Source organism: Doryrhamphus excisus, linkage group LG10, assembly GCF_037039965.1.
Source record: "Doryrhamphus excisus strain RoL-2023G ecotype Guam linkage group LG10, RoL_Dexc_Guam_v1.1, whole genome shotgun sequence".
NCBI classification, from domain to species: domain Eukaryota; kingdom Metazoa; phylum Chordata; class Actinopteri; order Syngnathiformes; family Syngnathidae; genus Doryrhamphus; species Doryrhamphus excisus.
Window position 1 is genome coordinate 8,975,755 of NC_136366.1, and position 17,513 is coordinate 8,993,267.

General features: G+C 43.0%; 1 protein-coding gene across 4 annotated transcripts in view; it reads left to right on the plus strand.

Moving 5' to 3' along the window:
- The first annotated feature begins 2,099 nt into the window (after nucleotides 1-2,099).
- The window catches only part of ptpn13 (protein tyrosine phosphatase non-receptor type 13), a 43,763-nt gene continuing 28,349 nt past the window's right edge, over nucleotides 2,100-17,513 (plus strand). For 2 of the 4 annotated variants that reach the window (XM_058052277.2, XM_058052285.2), the window contains exons 1-8: nucleotides 2,101-2,164; nucleotides 2,264-2,719; nucleotides 7,609-7,728; nucleotides 11,571-11,737; nucleotides 13,431-13,496; nucleotides 13,577-13,762; nucleotides 13,984-14,071; nucleotides 15,389-16,009. In XM_058052277.2, coding sequence (XP_057908260.2) covers nucleotides 7,614-7,728; nucleotides 11,571-11,737; nucleotides 13,431-13,496; nucleotides 13,577-13,762; nucleotides 13,984-14,071; nucleotides 15,389-16,009 — 1,243 coding nt within the window. In that variant the 5' untranslated portion in view covers nucleotides 2,101-2,164; nucleotides 2,264-2,719; nucleotides 7,609-7,613. Of the gene's footprint in view, nucleotides 2,165-2,263; nucleotides 2,720-7,608; nucleotides 7,729-11,570; nucleotides 11,738-13,430; nucleotides 13,497-13,576; nucleotides 13,763-13,983; nucleotides 14,072-15,388; nucleotides 16,010-17,513 lie in introns of all 4 variants that reach the window. The other 2 variants (XM_058052261.2, XM_058052269.2) reach the window with 2 other exon arrangements.

Consider the following 17,513-nt stretch of genomic DNA (forward strand, 5'->3'; position numbering starts at 1 on the left):
AAAGTCGCGCTCACCTCACATTAGTGTGGGTGTTGCTTGCGTTATACACAAAATATCTTGTGAGGATGCGTCGAACAGCACTGTGCGGTACCTTTATTACAAAGTGTTTGTTCACAATGGCGTTCTTGAGGCGGAAAAAGGTTGTCTGAAAGATTCATTGCCAGGTGGAATATTTCAAAGTGATCTCCAGGAAACTTTTTAATGCTATCCGGCTGAACCCGAAGGCAAACGCGTGATGATAGAAAACCTTCAACCTGTCAGGTGCCCCTCATTTCCAAAAGGCCCGGCTGTTCTTTCAAGTGCAAATCACCCAGATGGGAAACCCTTTGGTTAGATAAGACACTCCCTGATTCACAGCAGAAGGTATAGCCACTGAATCATACTAAAAGATATACATTGGGTTAGCATTTCTAGGTTGTGCAGCAAAAATAAGATTAGACATTAGACAAGTGGAGTCGGAGAAGTCCAAAGGGCAGGTGGCAAGCTAAGAACTGGACATCTGGGCCTCAGGATGCAAGGGGATCATCTATTTTTTCATTACATCAAGTAGCTCATGCATCGCTGTGATTTGCATATAATTGGAAGTAGTGGTTCAAATCTGCTTCAATGCAAAATGAATTTGCACCATAAAATGCAGCGGAGTTGTGTATATTTCACACCACCAACAAAGCCCTTGTTTGTTCCATTTTTAATTTTAATTTACAGTGCTTATAAAAAAATACAAAAAAGAGATAAATTATATTGGTTTGCATGTAAGAACACATCCTTGTTGAAATCCCAAAAGAGGAGACTATTAGTTAATGGTTATTTTATGTGCACAAACAATCAGATGTTGATGCTAAAGTCCTGTGTTTACATTTTGTTTCCAACCAAAAATGCCTTTCCCTGTGCGGTCTGAGAATCATTGCTTTACTGCAGGGGTCTCAAACTCAATTTACCTGAGGGCAACTGGAGCTAGGGTCGCATCAGGTTTTCCAAAAAAAAACACATTTATTAAAAACAGAAAAATATACAAACTTTTTCAGTGCTTTGGTTCCGATTTTCTACAATAAAAGCTCTGATAAAACATTCCACTGTTGTCAAATATATTAATTTTTATTTTTCTACACAAAATAAGATGAAAAATAAACAAACAAATCAAGAATAAAGAAAATAATGATAATAAAACGGCAAATAATAAAAACTTAAGAAATCACATATAGTTGGTGGGTAGACAAAATATTTTTTTCAGATTAAAATGAACAAAGCATTATTAGAGCCCTGTAGACATGACAAAACATGACTATAGTCACATTTATACTTTTTTTATTTACAACATATTGCGCAACTGCAGGGTCTTGAGACACATGCTAACTCACAAACTAGAGAGCTAGCGACCTAAACGGTAGCCTTCAAGTTATTTCCTTTAAACTTAAATAGCCAAAAACTTACCACTTCCACACGGATAGGGAGGATAACTATTAACAGTTATTTAACCTTTAACATGAACATTAATCAAACGTTAAAAAAAAATTCTGGGTACATGATACCATACAGCATCCATATCAAACTTGCGCGGGCCGCACTAACATTAAACTTTCATATCAAGGCGGGGGCCTCAAACTAGTGTCCTGTGGGCCACATTTGGCCCGCGGGCTGTGTGTTTGAGACCCCTTTACTGAATACCAGGGGTCTCAAACTCAATTTATCTGGGGGCCACTGGAGCTAGGGTCTGGGTGAGGCTGGGCAGCATCAGGTTAAAAAACAAAAAAAAACAAAAAAACACATTTATTAAAAGCAGAAAAAATATATATAATAACGCTAATAATGCTTTTGCTTCTGCGGTACACTACACTTTTTCAGTGCTTCGGTTCCGGTTTTCCACAAGAAAAGCTCTGATAAAACATTCCACTGTTCTCAAATATCTTAATTTTTATTTACTACACAAAATAAGATGAAAAAATAAATTAATAAAAATAAATAAAATCAATCAATCAGTAATAAATAATAAACTAGTCATTTCTGGGTACATGATACCATATGGAGGCAGCATGTAATGTGGTCTACCGGCCGCAAGATGGCGATAGACGGCATCACTGCGTGTGAGGTGGCAAAATGGCACAAGCGAGGAAGGAAGTATTCAGCATTGTATTGCTTCCTGATTGCCAAGGTTGGCGACTTTGATGTGGGTTGTCAGTCCGTGGGAATTGGTCAAATTAATGAAATAAAAATTTAAATATAATCCAAATTCTGATGCCATGGTTAATTGTGTTTGTCGTTTTAGATGGAAAACCCGCAGTTACGGCTATGTTGCGTCGTCATGGAGACGCTTAAACAAGCGGGGAGCCAATGGAGGGCCGCGGTGAGGTGTCTGGTTACTGGCGTTCAACCCACGCTAGCTGGGAGGGGTTAGTTCGTCCGCTCTCGTCCCCCAGCAGTTATGGTAACTTGGCCGGGTGGAAGCGAGTAAGTAAACGTGAGTTGTTGAAAGTGGTGGAAAAAGAATATTTGTCGACAGGAGCACCACTCGGAGCGGATCAGTCTCACCGCGGAGAGAGCGACCTGTTGCCCGCCTGCTTTTGCCTGCCTCGCCGCCACTCACCAAGCCAAGCACCCCTGCTCAAGATGTTGCTTTGTGGATGGGATGGCGTCTCGTCCCGTTCTTCTGCTCACTCGTAGCCTCGCCGGAGAAGCAACTTTTGCCACCCGAGTGACTCAATTGTAGCCCTTCTCTGCATCGGTAAGCTTGATTTCGATCTTCCTTTTAACTTAGCCGGAGCGTCTGCTAGTTCCTTCGACGCGAATGACGCTACGGCGTGTTTACACTTTAATGGCATACACGGTGGACATACAGTAACTACATCTCGATGTGACAGCGATGTGACTTTACTTTCACGGCCATCATTTTGTCCTCTACAAGAAAAGCAACGTGAAGAGATTAAGACAGATTTTAACTTATTGGACTGAAAATGTGGTTAAAAGTATGTTTACCCTCCCAAAACAGTTTTCCTTAGGCGTGTTTTCAATCTCTGCAATTACAGTCTGGCTCATTTAACGGCTATATTTGGAAGGAAGCTTTCAAATATCCCCCTCCCCCCTCATTAACCATTCAGCAATTCATTGCCATTCAACAAATACAATTACCTGGGTCAAAGGTCACAAGTGTTTGGAGTTGTTGTCAGCCAAGCCAAGGGATGAGACTGATGATGTCCCCATCTTGAGTGTCACCATAAAGCAGGAGGAAATAAGGCCGACAGGGTTGTGGGGGTGTTTTTTTTTTTTTTTGAAAGGTGGATGGGGATGCACTGCATGTCATTGTATTTGTGGCAACCCCATGATCACCACAACTGAAATGGGTCAGATGCGGCCCCGGACTGGAAAGGAAGTTCTCAGTATGTGGAAAAACAAATCTCAAAAGTCACCGGAGATGATCCAGAACTAGAAGGAAACCAGTAGAAAATCAGACAATAGAGCTGCAATGAATAAAAACAGAAAAACCGCTAACTGATGACAACAATGATGTTACTTCTTGACACATGGCTGCCGATAAGAAGTCAAATTTGATCTGAGTGGAGATTGGAAGCAGCATTCCCAAACAAAATAACTAACCAACCTACAAACCGATCAAGTGACCAACTACAAATGGGCAAACTGGTTAACTAACTTATTAACCAACGTACTAATTATCAATGAAGTAAGTTGCTGAAACTAACTGATCATCAAGAAAGTGACTGACCAAGTGGACAACTGACTGATTGGCTAACGCACAAGCTAACTAATTAATCAACTACGAACTGATTGCTCCACCAACCAACCAAAATTCAAGACAAATAAGTGACAGACAGACAAATTACCGGTAAACAACTCACCAAATAACAAATGACTGATTATCTGACCGCTGAACAAGCTAGACCAAGTGCAAATTCCGTTTTTTTCAGATCAGCGAGAAATTGGAACACTGCAGTGGTTCATGTATTTTGATTCGCTTGGATTTCGAACAAGAAAAGAATGAAACCAGGCTAGAAATGGAGTCAATGTTCTATTGTGTCTATTGATTTGGACCCGAGAAAGAGAAGTGCAGGTTTTGAAAGGAGTGTCTTAGCAAAGCATGTCCAAGCAGGTGGGCTATGATTAGTGTGAGCCAGCTAGAGGGCTTTCCTTTTTTATTTCTGTGAGTCAGTATCTTTTTTTCATTCATTCCCGCTACTGTTTGCTCCGAAAGAGCTGACCTCATAAGACGCAGCTGTGGACGCTCTTAACAAAAAAAAAAAAAAGGACTTTTGTCAAAGTTTTGGAAGAAAGGACAGTTTATTCACAAAGAGGGCATTCTAAATCTGTGTGTCTTCATTCAGTGCTTTGGTGTGTACTATTAAAACGGTCCTTGCATCATCGGACATATTTAGAAGACGGCGGGTGCGTTGTGGGCCTCCGTCGTCATCGAAGTCTGCTACGTCTCGTCCGGTGTCATTCTTGGAAGAAGAGGTTCACTCACAGTTTTCCCTTGAATTATCCTCACCGCCTCCCTGTCCAAATGTCTTTGCCAGCTGAGACCACACTTCTAATGTTTGGAGGATGTGAACACATTTCCCTTCTGAGGAAGTTGTGTTTTGGGACGTGCAGTATGAGTGGAATTTCGTTTTGTTTGAGAATTCTACCGAATATACAGGAATAAACGCAGAATAATGAAATGACATCCCAAAACTGCTTCTAGTGATGCCTTTCAGATCCGACTGTGGGTTGTAGCTGTCACTGGCAGGAAGGTGGGAGGAAAGGAAAAGCTTCAGCAAAGTACTGAGTAAAAGGCGCTATCACTTTTCCAGGATTAGTTTCTTTTAAGTCCTTGTGACTGTGGCCAAGCATTTTGAAAGGCGGAGACTAAGGGGCCTTTTACGCAAGACACCTTTTTAACAACAACAATGTCACAAAATGTTTGCTTGCGTGACAGCAACATTTCTGGAGGCTGAAAACGCTCATCGCTGAAACCATTTCCATCTTGCATACTGTATGCAAACACCAATAAGGCAAATGCATATCAAAAAAGTTTGTCCTGTGTCGCTGTTCTGCAGGAATGGTACAACCCGGGAAAGGGGAGTGGGTCATTTTCCACCTGCGGAGAAGCTGTAACAGGTGCTGGGGATGCTGCCTGTGTGAAGGGTACTACCTTATCCTGCCCTGTTGTGTTGAAAGCAATTGCCGCTGTCCGACAAATATTTAGGCAAGACTTGCGAGACTTTGAGGCGGCTGCAAGCTAGTTAGCCTCTAAAATATTTCTAAACTTAAAAAGCCAAAAACGTACCACTTCCACTTGTGTTAAAAGCAATTGCTGCTGTCTGACAAATATTTACGCAAGACTTGTGGGATTGTAGATTCTGTGTAAAAGGCACCGGCACATAAATTAAGTAATTAGAATTTCCGTGTTAAATTATGCAATGTTGGAATATTTTTGTAGTTGGAGCATAGAAAACCTGTTTATGACTTTTTCTAAATATGGTTAACATTATTAGAGCCCTGTATACATGAAATAACACCCCTATAGTCCTTACTCCTAGACCGCTACACGTCCTATTATTGGTTGTTTACTCCACATAGCGCAACTCTTATGCTGCAGTAATTTGAGGCGGCTGCAAGCTAGTTAGCCTCTAATTAATATTTTTCTAAACTTAAAAAGCCAAAAACGTACCACTTCCACAAAGAATGTGAGTGGATCTTTTTCTTTTATAGCGAGGGAGCGATAATTGAACTGGTATGGGATGATATGTAAACAACACCCAACCCTAATGGTGGCCCCGCAGCCAAACTAGATGAGAGCATCAACTTGGACAAGATTGTCTTCTGTAGGCTTTTCTTTGTAGCTTCAGTGAGTGAAGGCACTAAAGAAAATTAAGCCTAGACGTGGTGGTGGTTGTCTGTTCAAGCTATTTAGGGCCACTGCCCCCGAACCCCCCCCCTTCAATAATGAGCAGGGCCGTAGTCCAATGAGAGAGGGACCGGCCTCCACCGCAGCCTCAGCACGGATAAAAACATTCCACTGTAGGTCTCTGTTGAAATAACAAGAGCCCGCAAAACAATCAGTCTTCACAGCGCTCTGCTCGCACCATTCTCACGGCTAATGAGCGAGATGGCGAGGAACCCCCTTTAGCCTCTCACTCGCGTCTCTTGCCTCCCGCGGAACTGAAGGGATAACCTGCATTCCTGCATAAACATGTCAGACCTCTTACATGCGTACTCATTAACTCTCTTCTGCAAACGGGGATTCGTAGAAAGAAGCTTGTTTCACATGTTGCCTGCAAGGATAAAGGCCACCTCTAATGAGGCGGCTGACCCAGTTTAAGGATTCCTGGGACGCTCAAAATTTTCTCATAATGCCAAACACCACTCAAAGATACAGTACATTAGTGCTTTGCAAATGTTTGCCTCATACTAGTCTCTTCAATAGCAGCAGAACATTTAAATCAGGTTTGAACTTTGTTAGCATGAGCAATGAGGGCCCGTGTTCAAAGACGTACTTTAGCTTGAATTGACATGTTTTGGGTATATTAATAGGTGATCCTGTGGGGATGCTAAGCTATGACTCTTGTCTGACGTCATAACAGAGAGGTATGCTTTTCACAAAAATCTTTTTTTTTCCCCTTTTTTGGTTGAGAATTGATATTTTGCTAAAACTCACCTACTGTATGTGTTCTAAAGCTGATTTTTTTTTCAAGTTGTGCTTGAACCAACAGCGCCAAACCCGCATTAAGGTTCTGAAGTAAAATTAGCGTCTGTGACGATGGACGTCATTCTTCTGCCTGTTGAGAAGCCCACGTTGTACCCATCTGTGCAATCGTGGGTGTGTGTTGCTCTTAAAAATTGGTGTGGTCAGGTGCCTTTCTATTTCGAGGCAGCAAAACGTGGTTTAAAGGAGGAAAAACCAAGTCTAAATTTAAACAGTGCAGTTCTTTAGATCTGCGTACTTTTTGGAGAGACGCTGTCTCACTTCAGCTGCTTAAAACCGAGTTTTTCCCCCCTGCGGATTTACTGTAAGGTTCTTTAAAATGGCAAATACAGTTGTGTACAGTAGATGTGGATTACCGAGAGCAGTATTACAAAATGACATTGGCATGTCTTCAGACCTGTTCTGGAGGATTTAAAACACGCACTGGCAGAGAAGTCGAAGAACAGAACAGGTCAGGTCAGTCTGACTACAATAGACTTAAACACATAAAAATACTTTATGTACAGTAAAACGGTAAAAAATGTGTTTGTTTTTTTTGCCAGACCCCCCTTCTCTTCCCCTCCCTCCCTGAGGTTATTTCCACTTCTTTGATATCGTTCAAGATTTTATGATAGGAGTCAAAGCGTGTTGTGGCATGTGCATTTGGACGGATCGTTTTAAGGTAGTGGTTAAACGTTTTCCAAGACGTCTCCACTATGAGCTGCCCTTATAGCGTGGAAGCCAGTAAGATACATAAAAGTGAGTATTTGTCTTAGATTGTTGCTCTTTTGCATATTTTGATATTTAATGATCCAACATCTGCATTTGGATATTCTATTTCCTGTACTGGAGGTGTGATTTCACCCCATGCTAGAGATTTCCTTCTTCCCCACTTACCGCACAGGAGACTAATCTGTGCATCTCTCCTTGCACAGGTAAGATGCATGTGTCTCTGGCAGAGGCCTTGGAGGTCCGAGGAGGTCCTCTCCAGGAGGAGGAGGTCTGGGCGGTGCTGAGCCAGAGCGCAGAGGGCCTCCAGGAGCTCTTTCACAAAGGTACGAATCATAACTTCTGACATCCGCGCTTCAGGATTCCTTATTATGATACAATATACTGGCATACTAGCTTAGTGTTCTGAAGTATATCAGTGAAGATACTGTGTGTAGTATGCACACTCCAATAAGCGTTGCTGTCTGGAGGGAAAGACCTGACTCAAGGGAAGTTTTCATTCTGGAGACGATACAAGATCTGAGTCAGCAGGCACCACCGGGCTCTCGTCTCGTCTTCTCTGGTCTCTCTCTGTGTTGTTAAACGTTTAGGTGGTGCCCTGTCTGCTATGAAAATCGCACTGCACCTGATTATGTTTGGCACACCAGCAGGCTTGATTTTGAAGCGGCGGCATAGATTCAGTTTCACTTACGTTTCTCTTGCCTGAAGATGCTGCGTATGTGGCCTGCTGGTTTTGACTGAGTATAGTGGAGTTTTTGCACTTCTTATCAGCATGGCCTCTTTTCTGCTGTGGTGGCATGTATGTCAACAGGAGTGTGCATAAGCACGCTCACATTTAGCTACTTTCATGAACAAACATTTTTTTGGGACAACATTGTTTGAAAGGCTGCACGGCGGTCGAGTGGTTAGCGCACAGACCTCACAGCTGGGAGACCCGAGTTCAATCCCACCATCTCTATGTGGAGTTTGCATGTTCTCCCCATGCATGTGTGGGTTTTCTCCGGGTACTCCGGTTTCCTCCCACATTCCAAAAACATGCTAGGTTAATTGGCCACTCCAAATTGTCCATAGGTATGAATGTGAGTGTGAATGGTTGTTTGTCTATATGTGCCCTGTGTTTGGCTGGCCACCAGTCCAGGGTGTACCCCGCCTCTCGCTCGAAGACAGCTGGCATAGGCTCCAGCACCCCCACAGCCCTCATGAGGATAAGCGGTAGAAAATAAATGAATGAATGAACATTGTTTGACGCAATCACACTTACTTTACTTACAATGTCCAATTTTCCCATGGAAAATGGAATGGATTTGAAATTAATCTGTTAATATAATTATATTTAATCCGCTAATCCAAGATCAAGATGTTGTCATTGTAATACCTTGTAAAAACTGCACAAGCATTTTTTTAATGCACAGTTAACAGCCACACAAGTGTTATAAAAATGTTAACATTTGAAACACTTTGTAAACACTTTCTTAACACCAAAGTTCTAACTATTTTTTTTTAAATCTACGAGGAGCATGGGTTTAGTCCAGTGGTTGGCAACCTTTACTATCAAAAGATCAATGTTTCCCATTAAACGAAAGAAAAATAGTTTCCAAACATAACACAATGTTAAATGTTATTGTTCTCATCTGTTAATGTGACTCTAACATGACCCGTGGGTACGGCACCCCTGGTCTCGCCCTAATGTTTGTGTATTGGTGACATGACTAAAATGTGAGGCCTTTTCAAAGGTCTTTTTATATTACTGAGTGCCATTGCAGGTATCACTGTAGGTGTACCTAACCTTGACGTGGTTGCCGAGTGATTGTGAACGCACCTTGTTTAGGTTACCATCACTGAGAGTCAACAGAAACTGATACTCACTCAACCATGGATGGATGTTTACATAGATGGAGTAGCAATAACAGCTTTTGCTCCTCTTCAGACGTCATACTTATGAAGAATACTTTATCGTCCTGATTGTAACACTCTTGGTGATAGAGCGGGAGTTTTAGGACAAAGGGAAGATAGCGTCCTGTATTTAAATAAGTGAAATGCCTCAATGGGCGGAGTTAATGCCAGGTTGTTTCCTTCCTGGTTGACTCAGTCAAGCGTTGCGCGACGTGACATGACATTTGCTCCAAACACCTTTCCAAGCCTTGTGAGCAGACTCGTCAAACAATGGGTGCTTTATTCCCTCCAAGTATATGAACAGCAGCCGTTAGTTACAATGTTTACTTAACAAGGACTTGTTTGGAGAATAAATCTGATTGCTTCTTGTGCTCCTGATTTTGCAGTTTCTTTGCTCGACTGTGTGTATAATTCACAAATGTGTGCCCCCCCTTTGTGTATATCAGGGGTCTCAAACTCAATTTACCTGGGGGCCACTGGAGCTAGGGTCTGGGCAAGGCTGGGCCGCATCAGGTTTTCCAAAAAAAACCAAAACGCATTTATTAAAAACAGAAAAATATACAAACAAATATACAAAGCTCTGATAAAACATTCCACTGTTCTCAAATATCTTAATTTTTATTTTTCTGCACAAAATAAGATGAAAATAAATAAACAAATCAAGAATAAAGAAAATCAATCAATCAGTAATAAATAATTATAATAATAATAAAAAGGCAAATAATAAAAACTTAAAAAACCACATATAGTTGGTGGGTAGACAAATTATTTTTTTCAGATTAAAATGAACAAAGCATCATTAGAGCCCTGTAGACATGACAAAACACGACTATAGTCACATTTATACTCTTTTTATTTACAACATATTGCGCAACTGCAGGGTCTTGAGACACATGCTAACTCGCAAACTAGAGAGCTAGCGACCTAAACGGTAGCCTTCAAGTTATTTCCTTTAAACTTAAATATCCAAAAACTTACCACTTCCACACGGATAGGGAGGATAACTATTAACAGTTATTTAACCTTAACAAACATTAATCAAACGTAATCATTTTTTCTGGGTACATTATACCATACAGCACATATGTCAGAGTCAAGGCCCGCGGCCACATCAGGCCCGCGAGAGGGTTTTACCTGGCCCGCGTGATGATATTAATCTATTATTAGATTCGGCCCGCAGATAAACTGTACTACATTTCCCACAATGCAACAGGGACGCGAAGCCCAGTCCAAAAAAAAACTCATAACATAAATTTTATGTTATGAGGTTTTTATATAAAGGACATTTGTATTTTGTGCTTGCTGAAATTAAAAATGACTGACAGAGTCATAAGAAAATATTGCTTTATTTATCCAATCATATTGTAATATATTTGTTATGTTTTCAGTAGGTTAAATCTTGGTTTTAATGAAGATTGGACAGTCCGGCCCTCGGCTTGTGGCCAAATGTTTTATTTGGCCCTCCGTCCATTTGACTTTGACACCCCTGCCATACAGCATCCATATCAAACTTGCGCGGGCCGCACTAACATTAAACTTTCATATCAAGGCGGGGGCCTCAAACTAGTGTCCTGCGGGCCACATTTGGCCCGCGAGCCGTGTGTTTGAGACCCTTGGTGTATATAGTGTAAATGTACTTGTTGTACGTATTAACAAATTGTAAATATGCACATCTTGTATTTATTCTATTTTATTTTATTGTGCAACCAAGCAATCTCCCTTGTGGATGAATAACGTAAGTGTAAGTATGCAGGGCAGGGAACAAGGCCCCCTGCCTTTATCAAATGTTGGCTATCATGTGCTTCCCGTGGCATTGGATATACTGTATGAGACAAGTGTCTGCTGGCCCTCACATTCTATCGCAATGATAGCGTATTGTTGGATGCCTTTTTGTGTGAAGAATGATCAGACATTTTAAACAGGAAACTCCCGTTTATTTACATAGCAAATTCCAGCTTTTGGGGAGTTTTTACGCACAAAGTCAAAGTCATCTGTGTGCTTGGGATTCTGTAGCACTCAAAGAAAAGAATTTTTCTGCACGGCTCAAACATTCCATTGTATATTTTTAAAGCGCTCCCTAACCATCTTGCTGGCTGTGGCTGGGTAGGAAAAAGGGGCATATCTCCCATAGGCCATTCCTTTCTGCCTCTTTGCTTTTATTCTCTGTGTTTTTGTTTACATCCACCATCTTGAGTGTGATTTACTTCAACGCTGTGTCTGTTTGGCTTCCTGATCTTATCTCCCATGTGTCAATTGTCCGTCTCTCCCTCCCCAGACCCCTCAGCAATGGGCTTCATCATCTCCCCTTGGTCCCTGCTGCTCATGCCCTCCGGCAACATCTCCTTCACAGACGAGTATGTCACCCAGCAGGACCTAAGAGCCTTCACTGCTCCCGAAGTCCTGGAAGGGAACACCCTGACGTCTGTCTCAGACATAGAGAAGGTAGAATATGTTGTTCATGTTTCATGTTAAAAGTATTTCTCCGGCCGCACAAAGAAACGGAATGATTGTTGGTATGTGTTGCCACTCAGCCCCAAAGTACGTAAAACTGTGTTTTGATTTTGGTGACAGTGGGATACTTTCTTGGTTAATGACTCATAACACCAGAATACATTATAAACCTTCTCATTGAGATCGGGAAATTCAATGTCTAAACCTTCGAAAATTTCATTGGGGCCTCCAAAGAGGGGCTGGTCCTGAAGAGGTACTGTGCCAGGCACATGACTCACCCTCTCTGGGCATAGTTTTAGACTTATGGCCGACCTCCAGCCGGTGATGGTCGGCCATGGGTCACCTTGCCTGGACACGGTGTTGACCTCTACCCAGGGACCTCCCCGGGTGTCATATTTGCCATTTATCCATGGACCTGACTAGGGGGTCGCATAATTTGAAGGGTCTCCAGCGAGCCATTGCCTGAGCTGTGGTCACCTTTCCTGGGCACTATATCAGGTTTTGGGGACTGCAGCCTGCATACCTTCTCCTTTCTTGGGCACAGGTTCAAATACTTTCAAGTGGCCAGGCATTTTTTGCGGGACGTGGCCATGACTCCCCTTGCCAAGGCAAAGTAGCGCCAGCTGGGTAGATCTGAAGGTCCATCAAAGGATACTATGCCTTGCAAGGGGCTGTTGCCATGGGACACCAAGCATAGTGTCAGACCTGTACCCGGGGACCTCCAGGCAGGACGTCCAAGGGGTGTCGGGTGTTTGTATTCTTAAAGCACTGCAGCTGGCCATTGCACACCTTGTCTGGACACAGTGTCAGACCTCCGGCCGGGGACCACCCAGGCAGGACCTCAAAGCTGCCTGTGGCTCACAATTCCGAGGCAGAATTTTAAATCTCTACCTGGCGAACTCCAAGGGGGGGGCCTGGCCTTGGGGCGGGACTATGGCTTACCTTTCCTGTGCGTCATTCTTGACACTGAGTACGTACAAATCCTTTTTTATACTAAATTTTATTACAATGGAGTAATTTATTTCTATTTTCTTATACTTCATGATATTTTTTTTCACTCTTCAAGGGGCGAATGATAGCTCATCACTGATCTTCAAAGCTTTTCCTTCTTTTTAAACCACACCCCCTCTATCAGAGTGTTTGCCTCGGGTAGAGAAGCTAAAAGCTTGTATGACTGCATTCCCGTCTCCAGCACAGTCCCACAGACCTCAACACACTTTTGTGCTGAGTCAGTTTTCCACCACCGGTCCCGTCTCTGCTGCCCCAGGAGGGTTTATTTCATGGCTTGCAAATCTAATCTTTTCCCCTCATTATCACATTCTGTGGGCAAGAGATCCAAGTTTACCTTTCATGTTTTCAACACGCTGTTTCATTTTGCGTTTGTTTTTTATCAAATGTTCTCTGAAAGTGTGCGTGCGTATTTGACATTTGTTGCCTGACCTCCTGCTTCTCGCAAGCCTTGAAAGTTATGTTGCATTTCTTGGCCATGCCAGAGTTATTCTTTCCTCCACCAAGACCAACATTTGGGGGAAGTAAATTTGCTTCCCAGCACTGAGTTACAAGGGGAAAACAAGTGGAAAAATGTCCTCCATTTCCGTTTTCAGGAAACCATAACACGGATTCAACATCTTATGACTTTATTTAGACTGATGGCTTTTTTGTTGTTACTGCTATTCTCCTGCAGATGCACATGTACTCTTTGGGAATGACCCTCTTCTGGGGTGCGGACTACGAGATCCCCCAAAGCCAGGTACCTTCTAGCAGTATTCCAATAACATGCGGTCTTTCATCTTGTCATTGGACATTGACCTTAACTGTGTTTGCATGAAGCCCATGAAGTTGGGGGAACACCTAAACAGCCTGCTCCTGAACATGTGCGACGATGTTACGTTGAGCCGAATGTCGATGCGCACGGTGCTGGACATCTGCAGCAAGCACATTCGAAACTCAAGTTGTGACCCCCCCTTCTCGTATGTCAGAAAGCTGGTCCGGTTGGTGCTGGGCAGCCTTTCCCAGGTACGTAGTGCAGTTTAGTTATTTTAAATAGCGGTCCCTCAATAGTGTATTGGAAATCTAGACAATTTAAAAGTGATTTTAAATTGAGAATGATGCCCAGTAGGGTAGGTTGTAGTCGTGAACGTTTGCAGTTCCCTTGTTTCTTGAAGGCCTCTTCAATTTCTCAGTCAAGCATAATTTTAGGATGGATTAAAAGAGTCTTTTCTCTCCCTCCACCTCAGCTGGACGGTCTGCTGACTGACAGGGAATCCCTTCCTGAGCGAAGTAAGGAAATTCGGGAGAGACTGAGAGGGAAAGGCTTACCTTCAGGTAAAAACGGCACACTCCACACTGATTCACATTAATCACGATAAACCACAGTAAATAGTAGCCTAAATATAACCAGGGCCAATCACTTTGGCTCTTCTTTGTGCCCGTCTAAGAAGGTTAGTAGTTAGAGTAATTGTGGATAGACACTTGGCTGCAATTCATCTAATTAAGTTGATTTTTTTCACCTCTGGTTTTCAGTCATGAAATTGCATGCTCTTTTTTTTTTTTCCTGAGCGCGTGTGAAAGCAGTGAAAGTCCTCGAGGAACGCTCACCCTCTGCAAACCCGAATCGCCTTAATTTCGGAAAATATGACCAAATCCTCCCAGTGGTTTTCTGAGAACACTCACTCATGTTTCCAGGCCCGCGGAGGAGCGCGCAAACACGGCCCAGTCGTCACGATTATGTAAGCGTGGCATGGTATTGATTAGAGATGCATATTTTGGAGCCTTGGAAGCTGCTGGTCTGCTGTCTCTGTCAGTGTTTTATTTCTGTGAATGAGCGGCCAGCAGCACATACAGTTCTCAAGTTCCGACCCCCACCACCCCCCCACCCCGACCCTGCCCGGTGAAATTAGTGAAGGCCTCTGTTTCTTCATTCTGTGTTTTGTAAGCTTCCTGTTGTTCCTAAAAAGACAAAATGTAAGCTTTCGAGACATCTGATATTTTCTTCCTTTATGCATTATTGGCTCATCGACACAGCAAGTACTAATTTTAATTCCATTGCAGTGGAGAAAAGCAGTTCCAAAACTATAATCAACTTTTCCAGACCATTTCCTCTTGCTTTCATTGATTTCAAACGTATTCACATGTTTAGATATTTGGTAAATACATGTCTTTACAACCATTTTCCCATAGGGAATAACTAATAATAGAATAATAAATACAGTAGTCTGCTGTCAGCCATTTAGTCACCCAAGATTATGGCTGGACCGCCATGTTTGTAAATCTACAAAACAAAGGGGTATGTAACTTTTATTAGCCAACATAATAAATGCTTTCGGGCTGCACGGTGGAAGAGTGGTTAGCACGCAGACCTCACAGCTTGGAGACCCGAGTTCAATCCCACCCTCGGCCTTCTCTGTGTGGAGTTTGCATGTTCTTCCCGTGCTAGGTTAATTGGCGACTCCAAATTGTCCATAGGTATGAATGTGAGTGTGAATGGTTGTTTGTCTATATGTGCCCTGTGATTGGCTGGCAACCAGTCCAGGGTGTACCCCGCCTCTCGCCCGAAGACAGCTGGGATAGGCTCCAGCACCCCCGTGATCCTTGTGAGGATAAGCGGTAGAAAATGAATGAATAAATGTTTTCTCCCCTCAGGGAGGAGTGCTGCCCCCAGGGTGCTGGAGCGCTACCGGGCCAGGACTCAAGAGCAGGCTTCTCTCAACCGGGGCCTCAGTCGTTCCATGGGATCCCTGTCAACGCACGACATCATGAGGGGGGACGAAGGAGCCGCCATGCACTATTCTCACTGTGACTCGGAATGCTCCGGCGAACACTGCCCCAAACCTGTCTCACTCCAGCACCAGCACTCATACCCCCACTTGCACCCGTTTCACCCCCAGCAAAAAGGCCGACCTGTGGAGCTGGATCGGAGATCTTTACAATTCCACGGTGCTGACCTACGGCCAGCTCAGACAAGGAACTCCTGGGCCTCCTCTGTGGACTTGGCCTGTATTGACCCAGAGGCTCTTCGCTTTGGCGCTTTGGAGGACGCACGCCGAGGCAGCAGCGCGCTAAGCACACAAACCATTGGCAGGATCAAATCACCTTTTAGTGTGTCCAGGGAGAGGGACTCTCGCTACTTTGAATTTGGCGGGATGAAGAACAAGAATGCCCATTACTTCTCTAGCCTATCTGTGGGCTCGGGCCTCCCTGGGGCCTACGACAGGATCAAAGAACGGCAGAGGAAACTCCAACTGTTACGACAAACGGTGGACGGTGAGTTGAACAAATGTAGCACCGTATTTATTGTCGTTGAGTTTTACCACAATAAAACTACAAAAATGGATAGCCAACAAGTGAGAAGTCACATCAACTAGTTCTACTTCTGTATCTATACTATAAAATATGACTTCATCCAGCTTGGAACACAGTGTCCAAGAATGTGTCCAAGTTCCATAGCTCCCCATTTCTGACAGCACTCATGTAGCCTCAGATCACGACCATACTGCTAAGATGGTTGACGGTAGGCAAGATACATTTATCATGGTCCTGAGTTGCGTTTGCAGAATGGGTTGTCACACAGTTCACAAGGTCAGACACTTTTTTATGTGACATACTTGATCATATACCGAAAAGCGAGTTCAAGGCCAGTCAGATTTTTTCAGTGTAAAATATTTTAGTTTTTTTCCCTCTCAGTAAGCAAAAAAAAAATGTGCTTGAAAAATGTGATTTGAATCCTCAGTTGTGACTGCAAGGCACATGAGAGGGTGTCGGAATTTGTGAAATGCATAACGTACATATGCTGTCAATCACACTTTGTAGATTACTTTAAGTAGAAGTACATGACTTTTTTCTGAAGCCTGTAGCAACACGCTTCCACTTCCACTCCTGTGCGTCTCACACATGTACACGTACAAAGGCGGAGATGTTGCTCACTTGGCAAAAACGCCCGTTGAGTGAAATCATCCATAATGTGGCACATTCAAGACTGATCATGCAATAATGGGTTTTACTGAAGGATGACGGAACATAGTATATTGTCACTTAGAGTACTCTGTGTTAATCTTAAGCCACCATTGGATTTCTTGTTGCAATGTCATGATGACTGTGTGAAACTACTGAAGACTCATTAAAGCACCGAACAAGATGCCATTGGAATTCTGGCAACAACTAGAAATGCACAGTTGTAGGAATAGTTTTTTAAAACTGTATTTACATACAGTAAAAATTATTTTTTGACAATTTAGCAATTTGTTGTCTCAAATGGAGTTCTAAAGCACTACAGACAGCGAGATCAAAATATGACAGACACCATAATAGCAGGCGACTATCCAGTATATCATACAGCAATACAGTAAACTCAATTAGTACCGTTTTATCCAGATCCTCACAAAATTTAAATTTGTCTAATCTCGTAACTTTTTTACTATGTTGAAGTGACGCAATTGAAAAAGGGCATTAAAACACAAAGCTATTGGCAGCCTTATATTTTGACACCGTACCTTTTTTTTTTATACTACCTACGTTTTTATATCTAGACATATCACATATAACAGAGGGGCAAACTATTTGGGTTGCACGAGTCCGCCCTCTCTGTGTGCACTCCCCGTCACAGAGCTGATGAAGAGCCCTCAATAAAAGAGAGCCATCCAGACAAATAGGAACGTCAGTGCGGGTCGTATATCACGTTGATCAGGCCATAAAAGTGCAGCCATTGCTGAAGAGACTGCGTGGCAGCACCGGGCCTTCGAGGTGAAAATTATACCAGAGGGAAGATGGC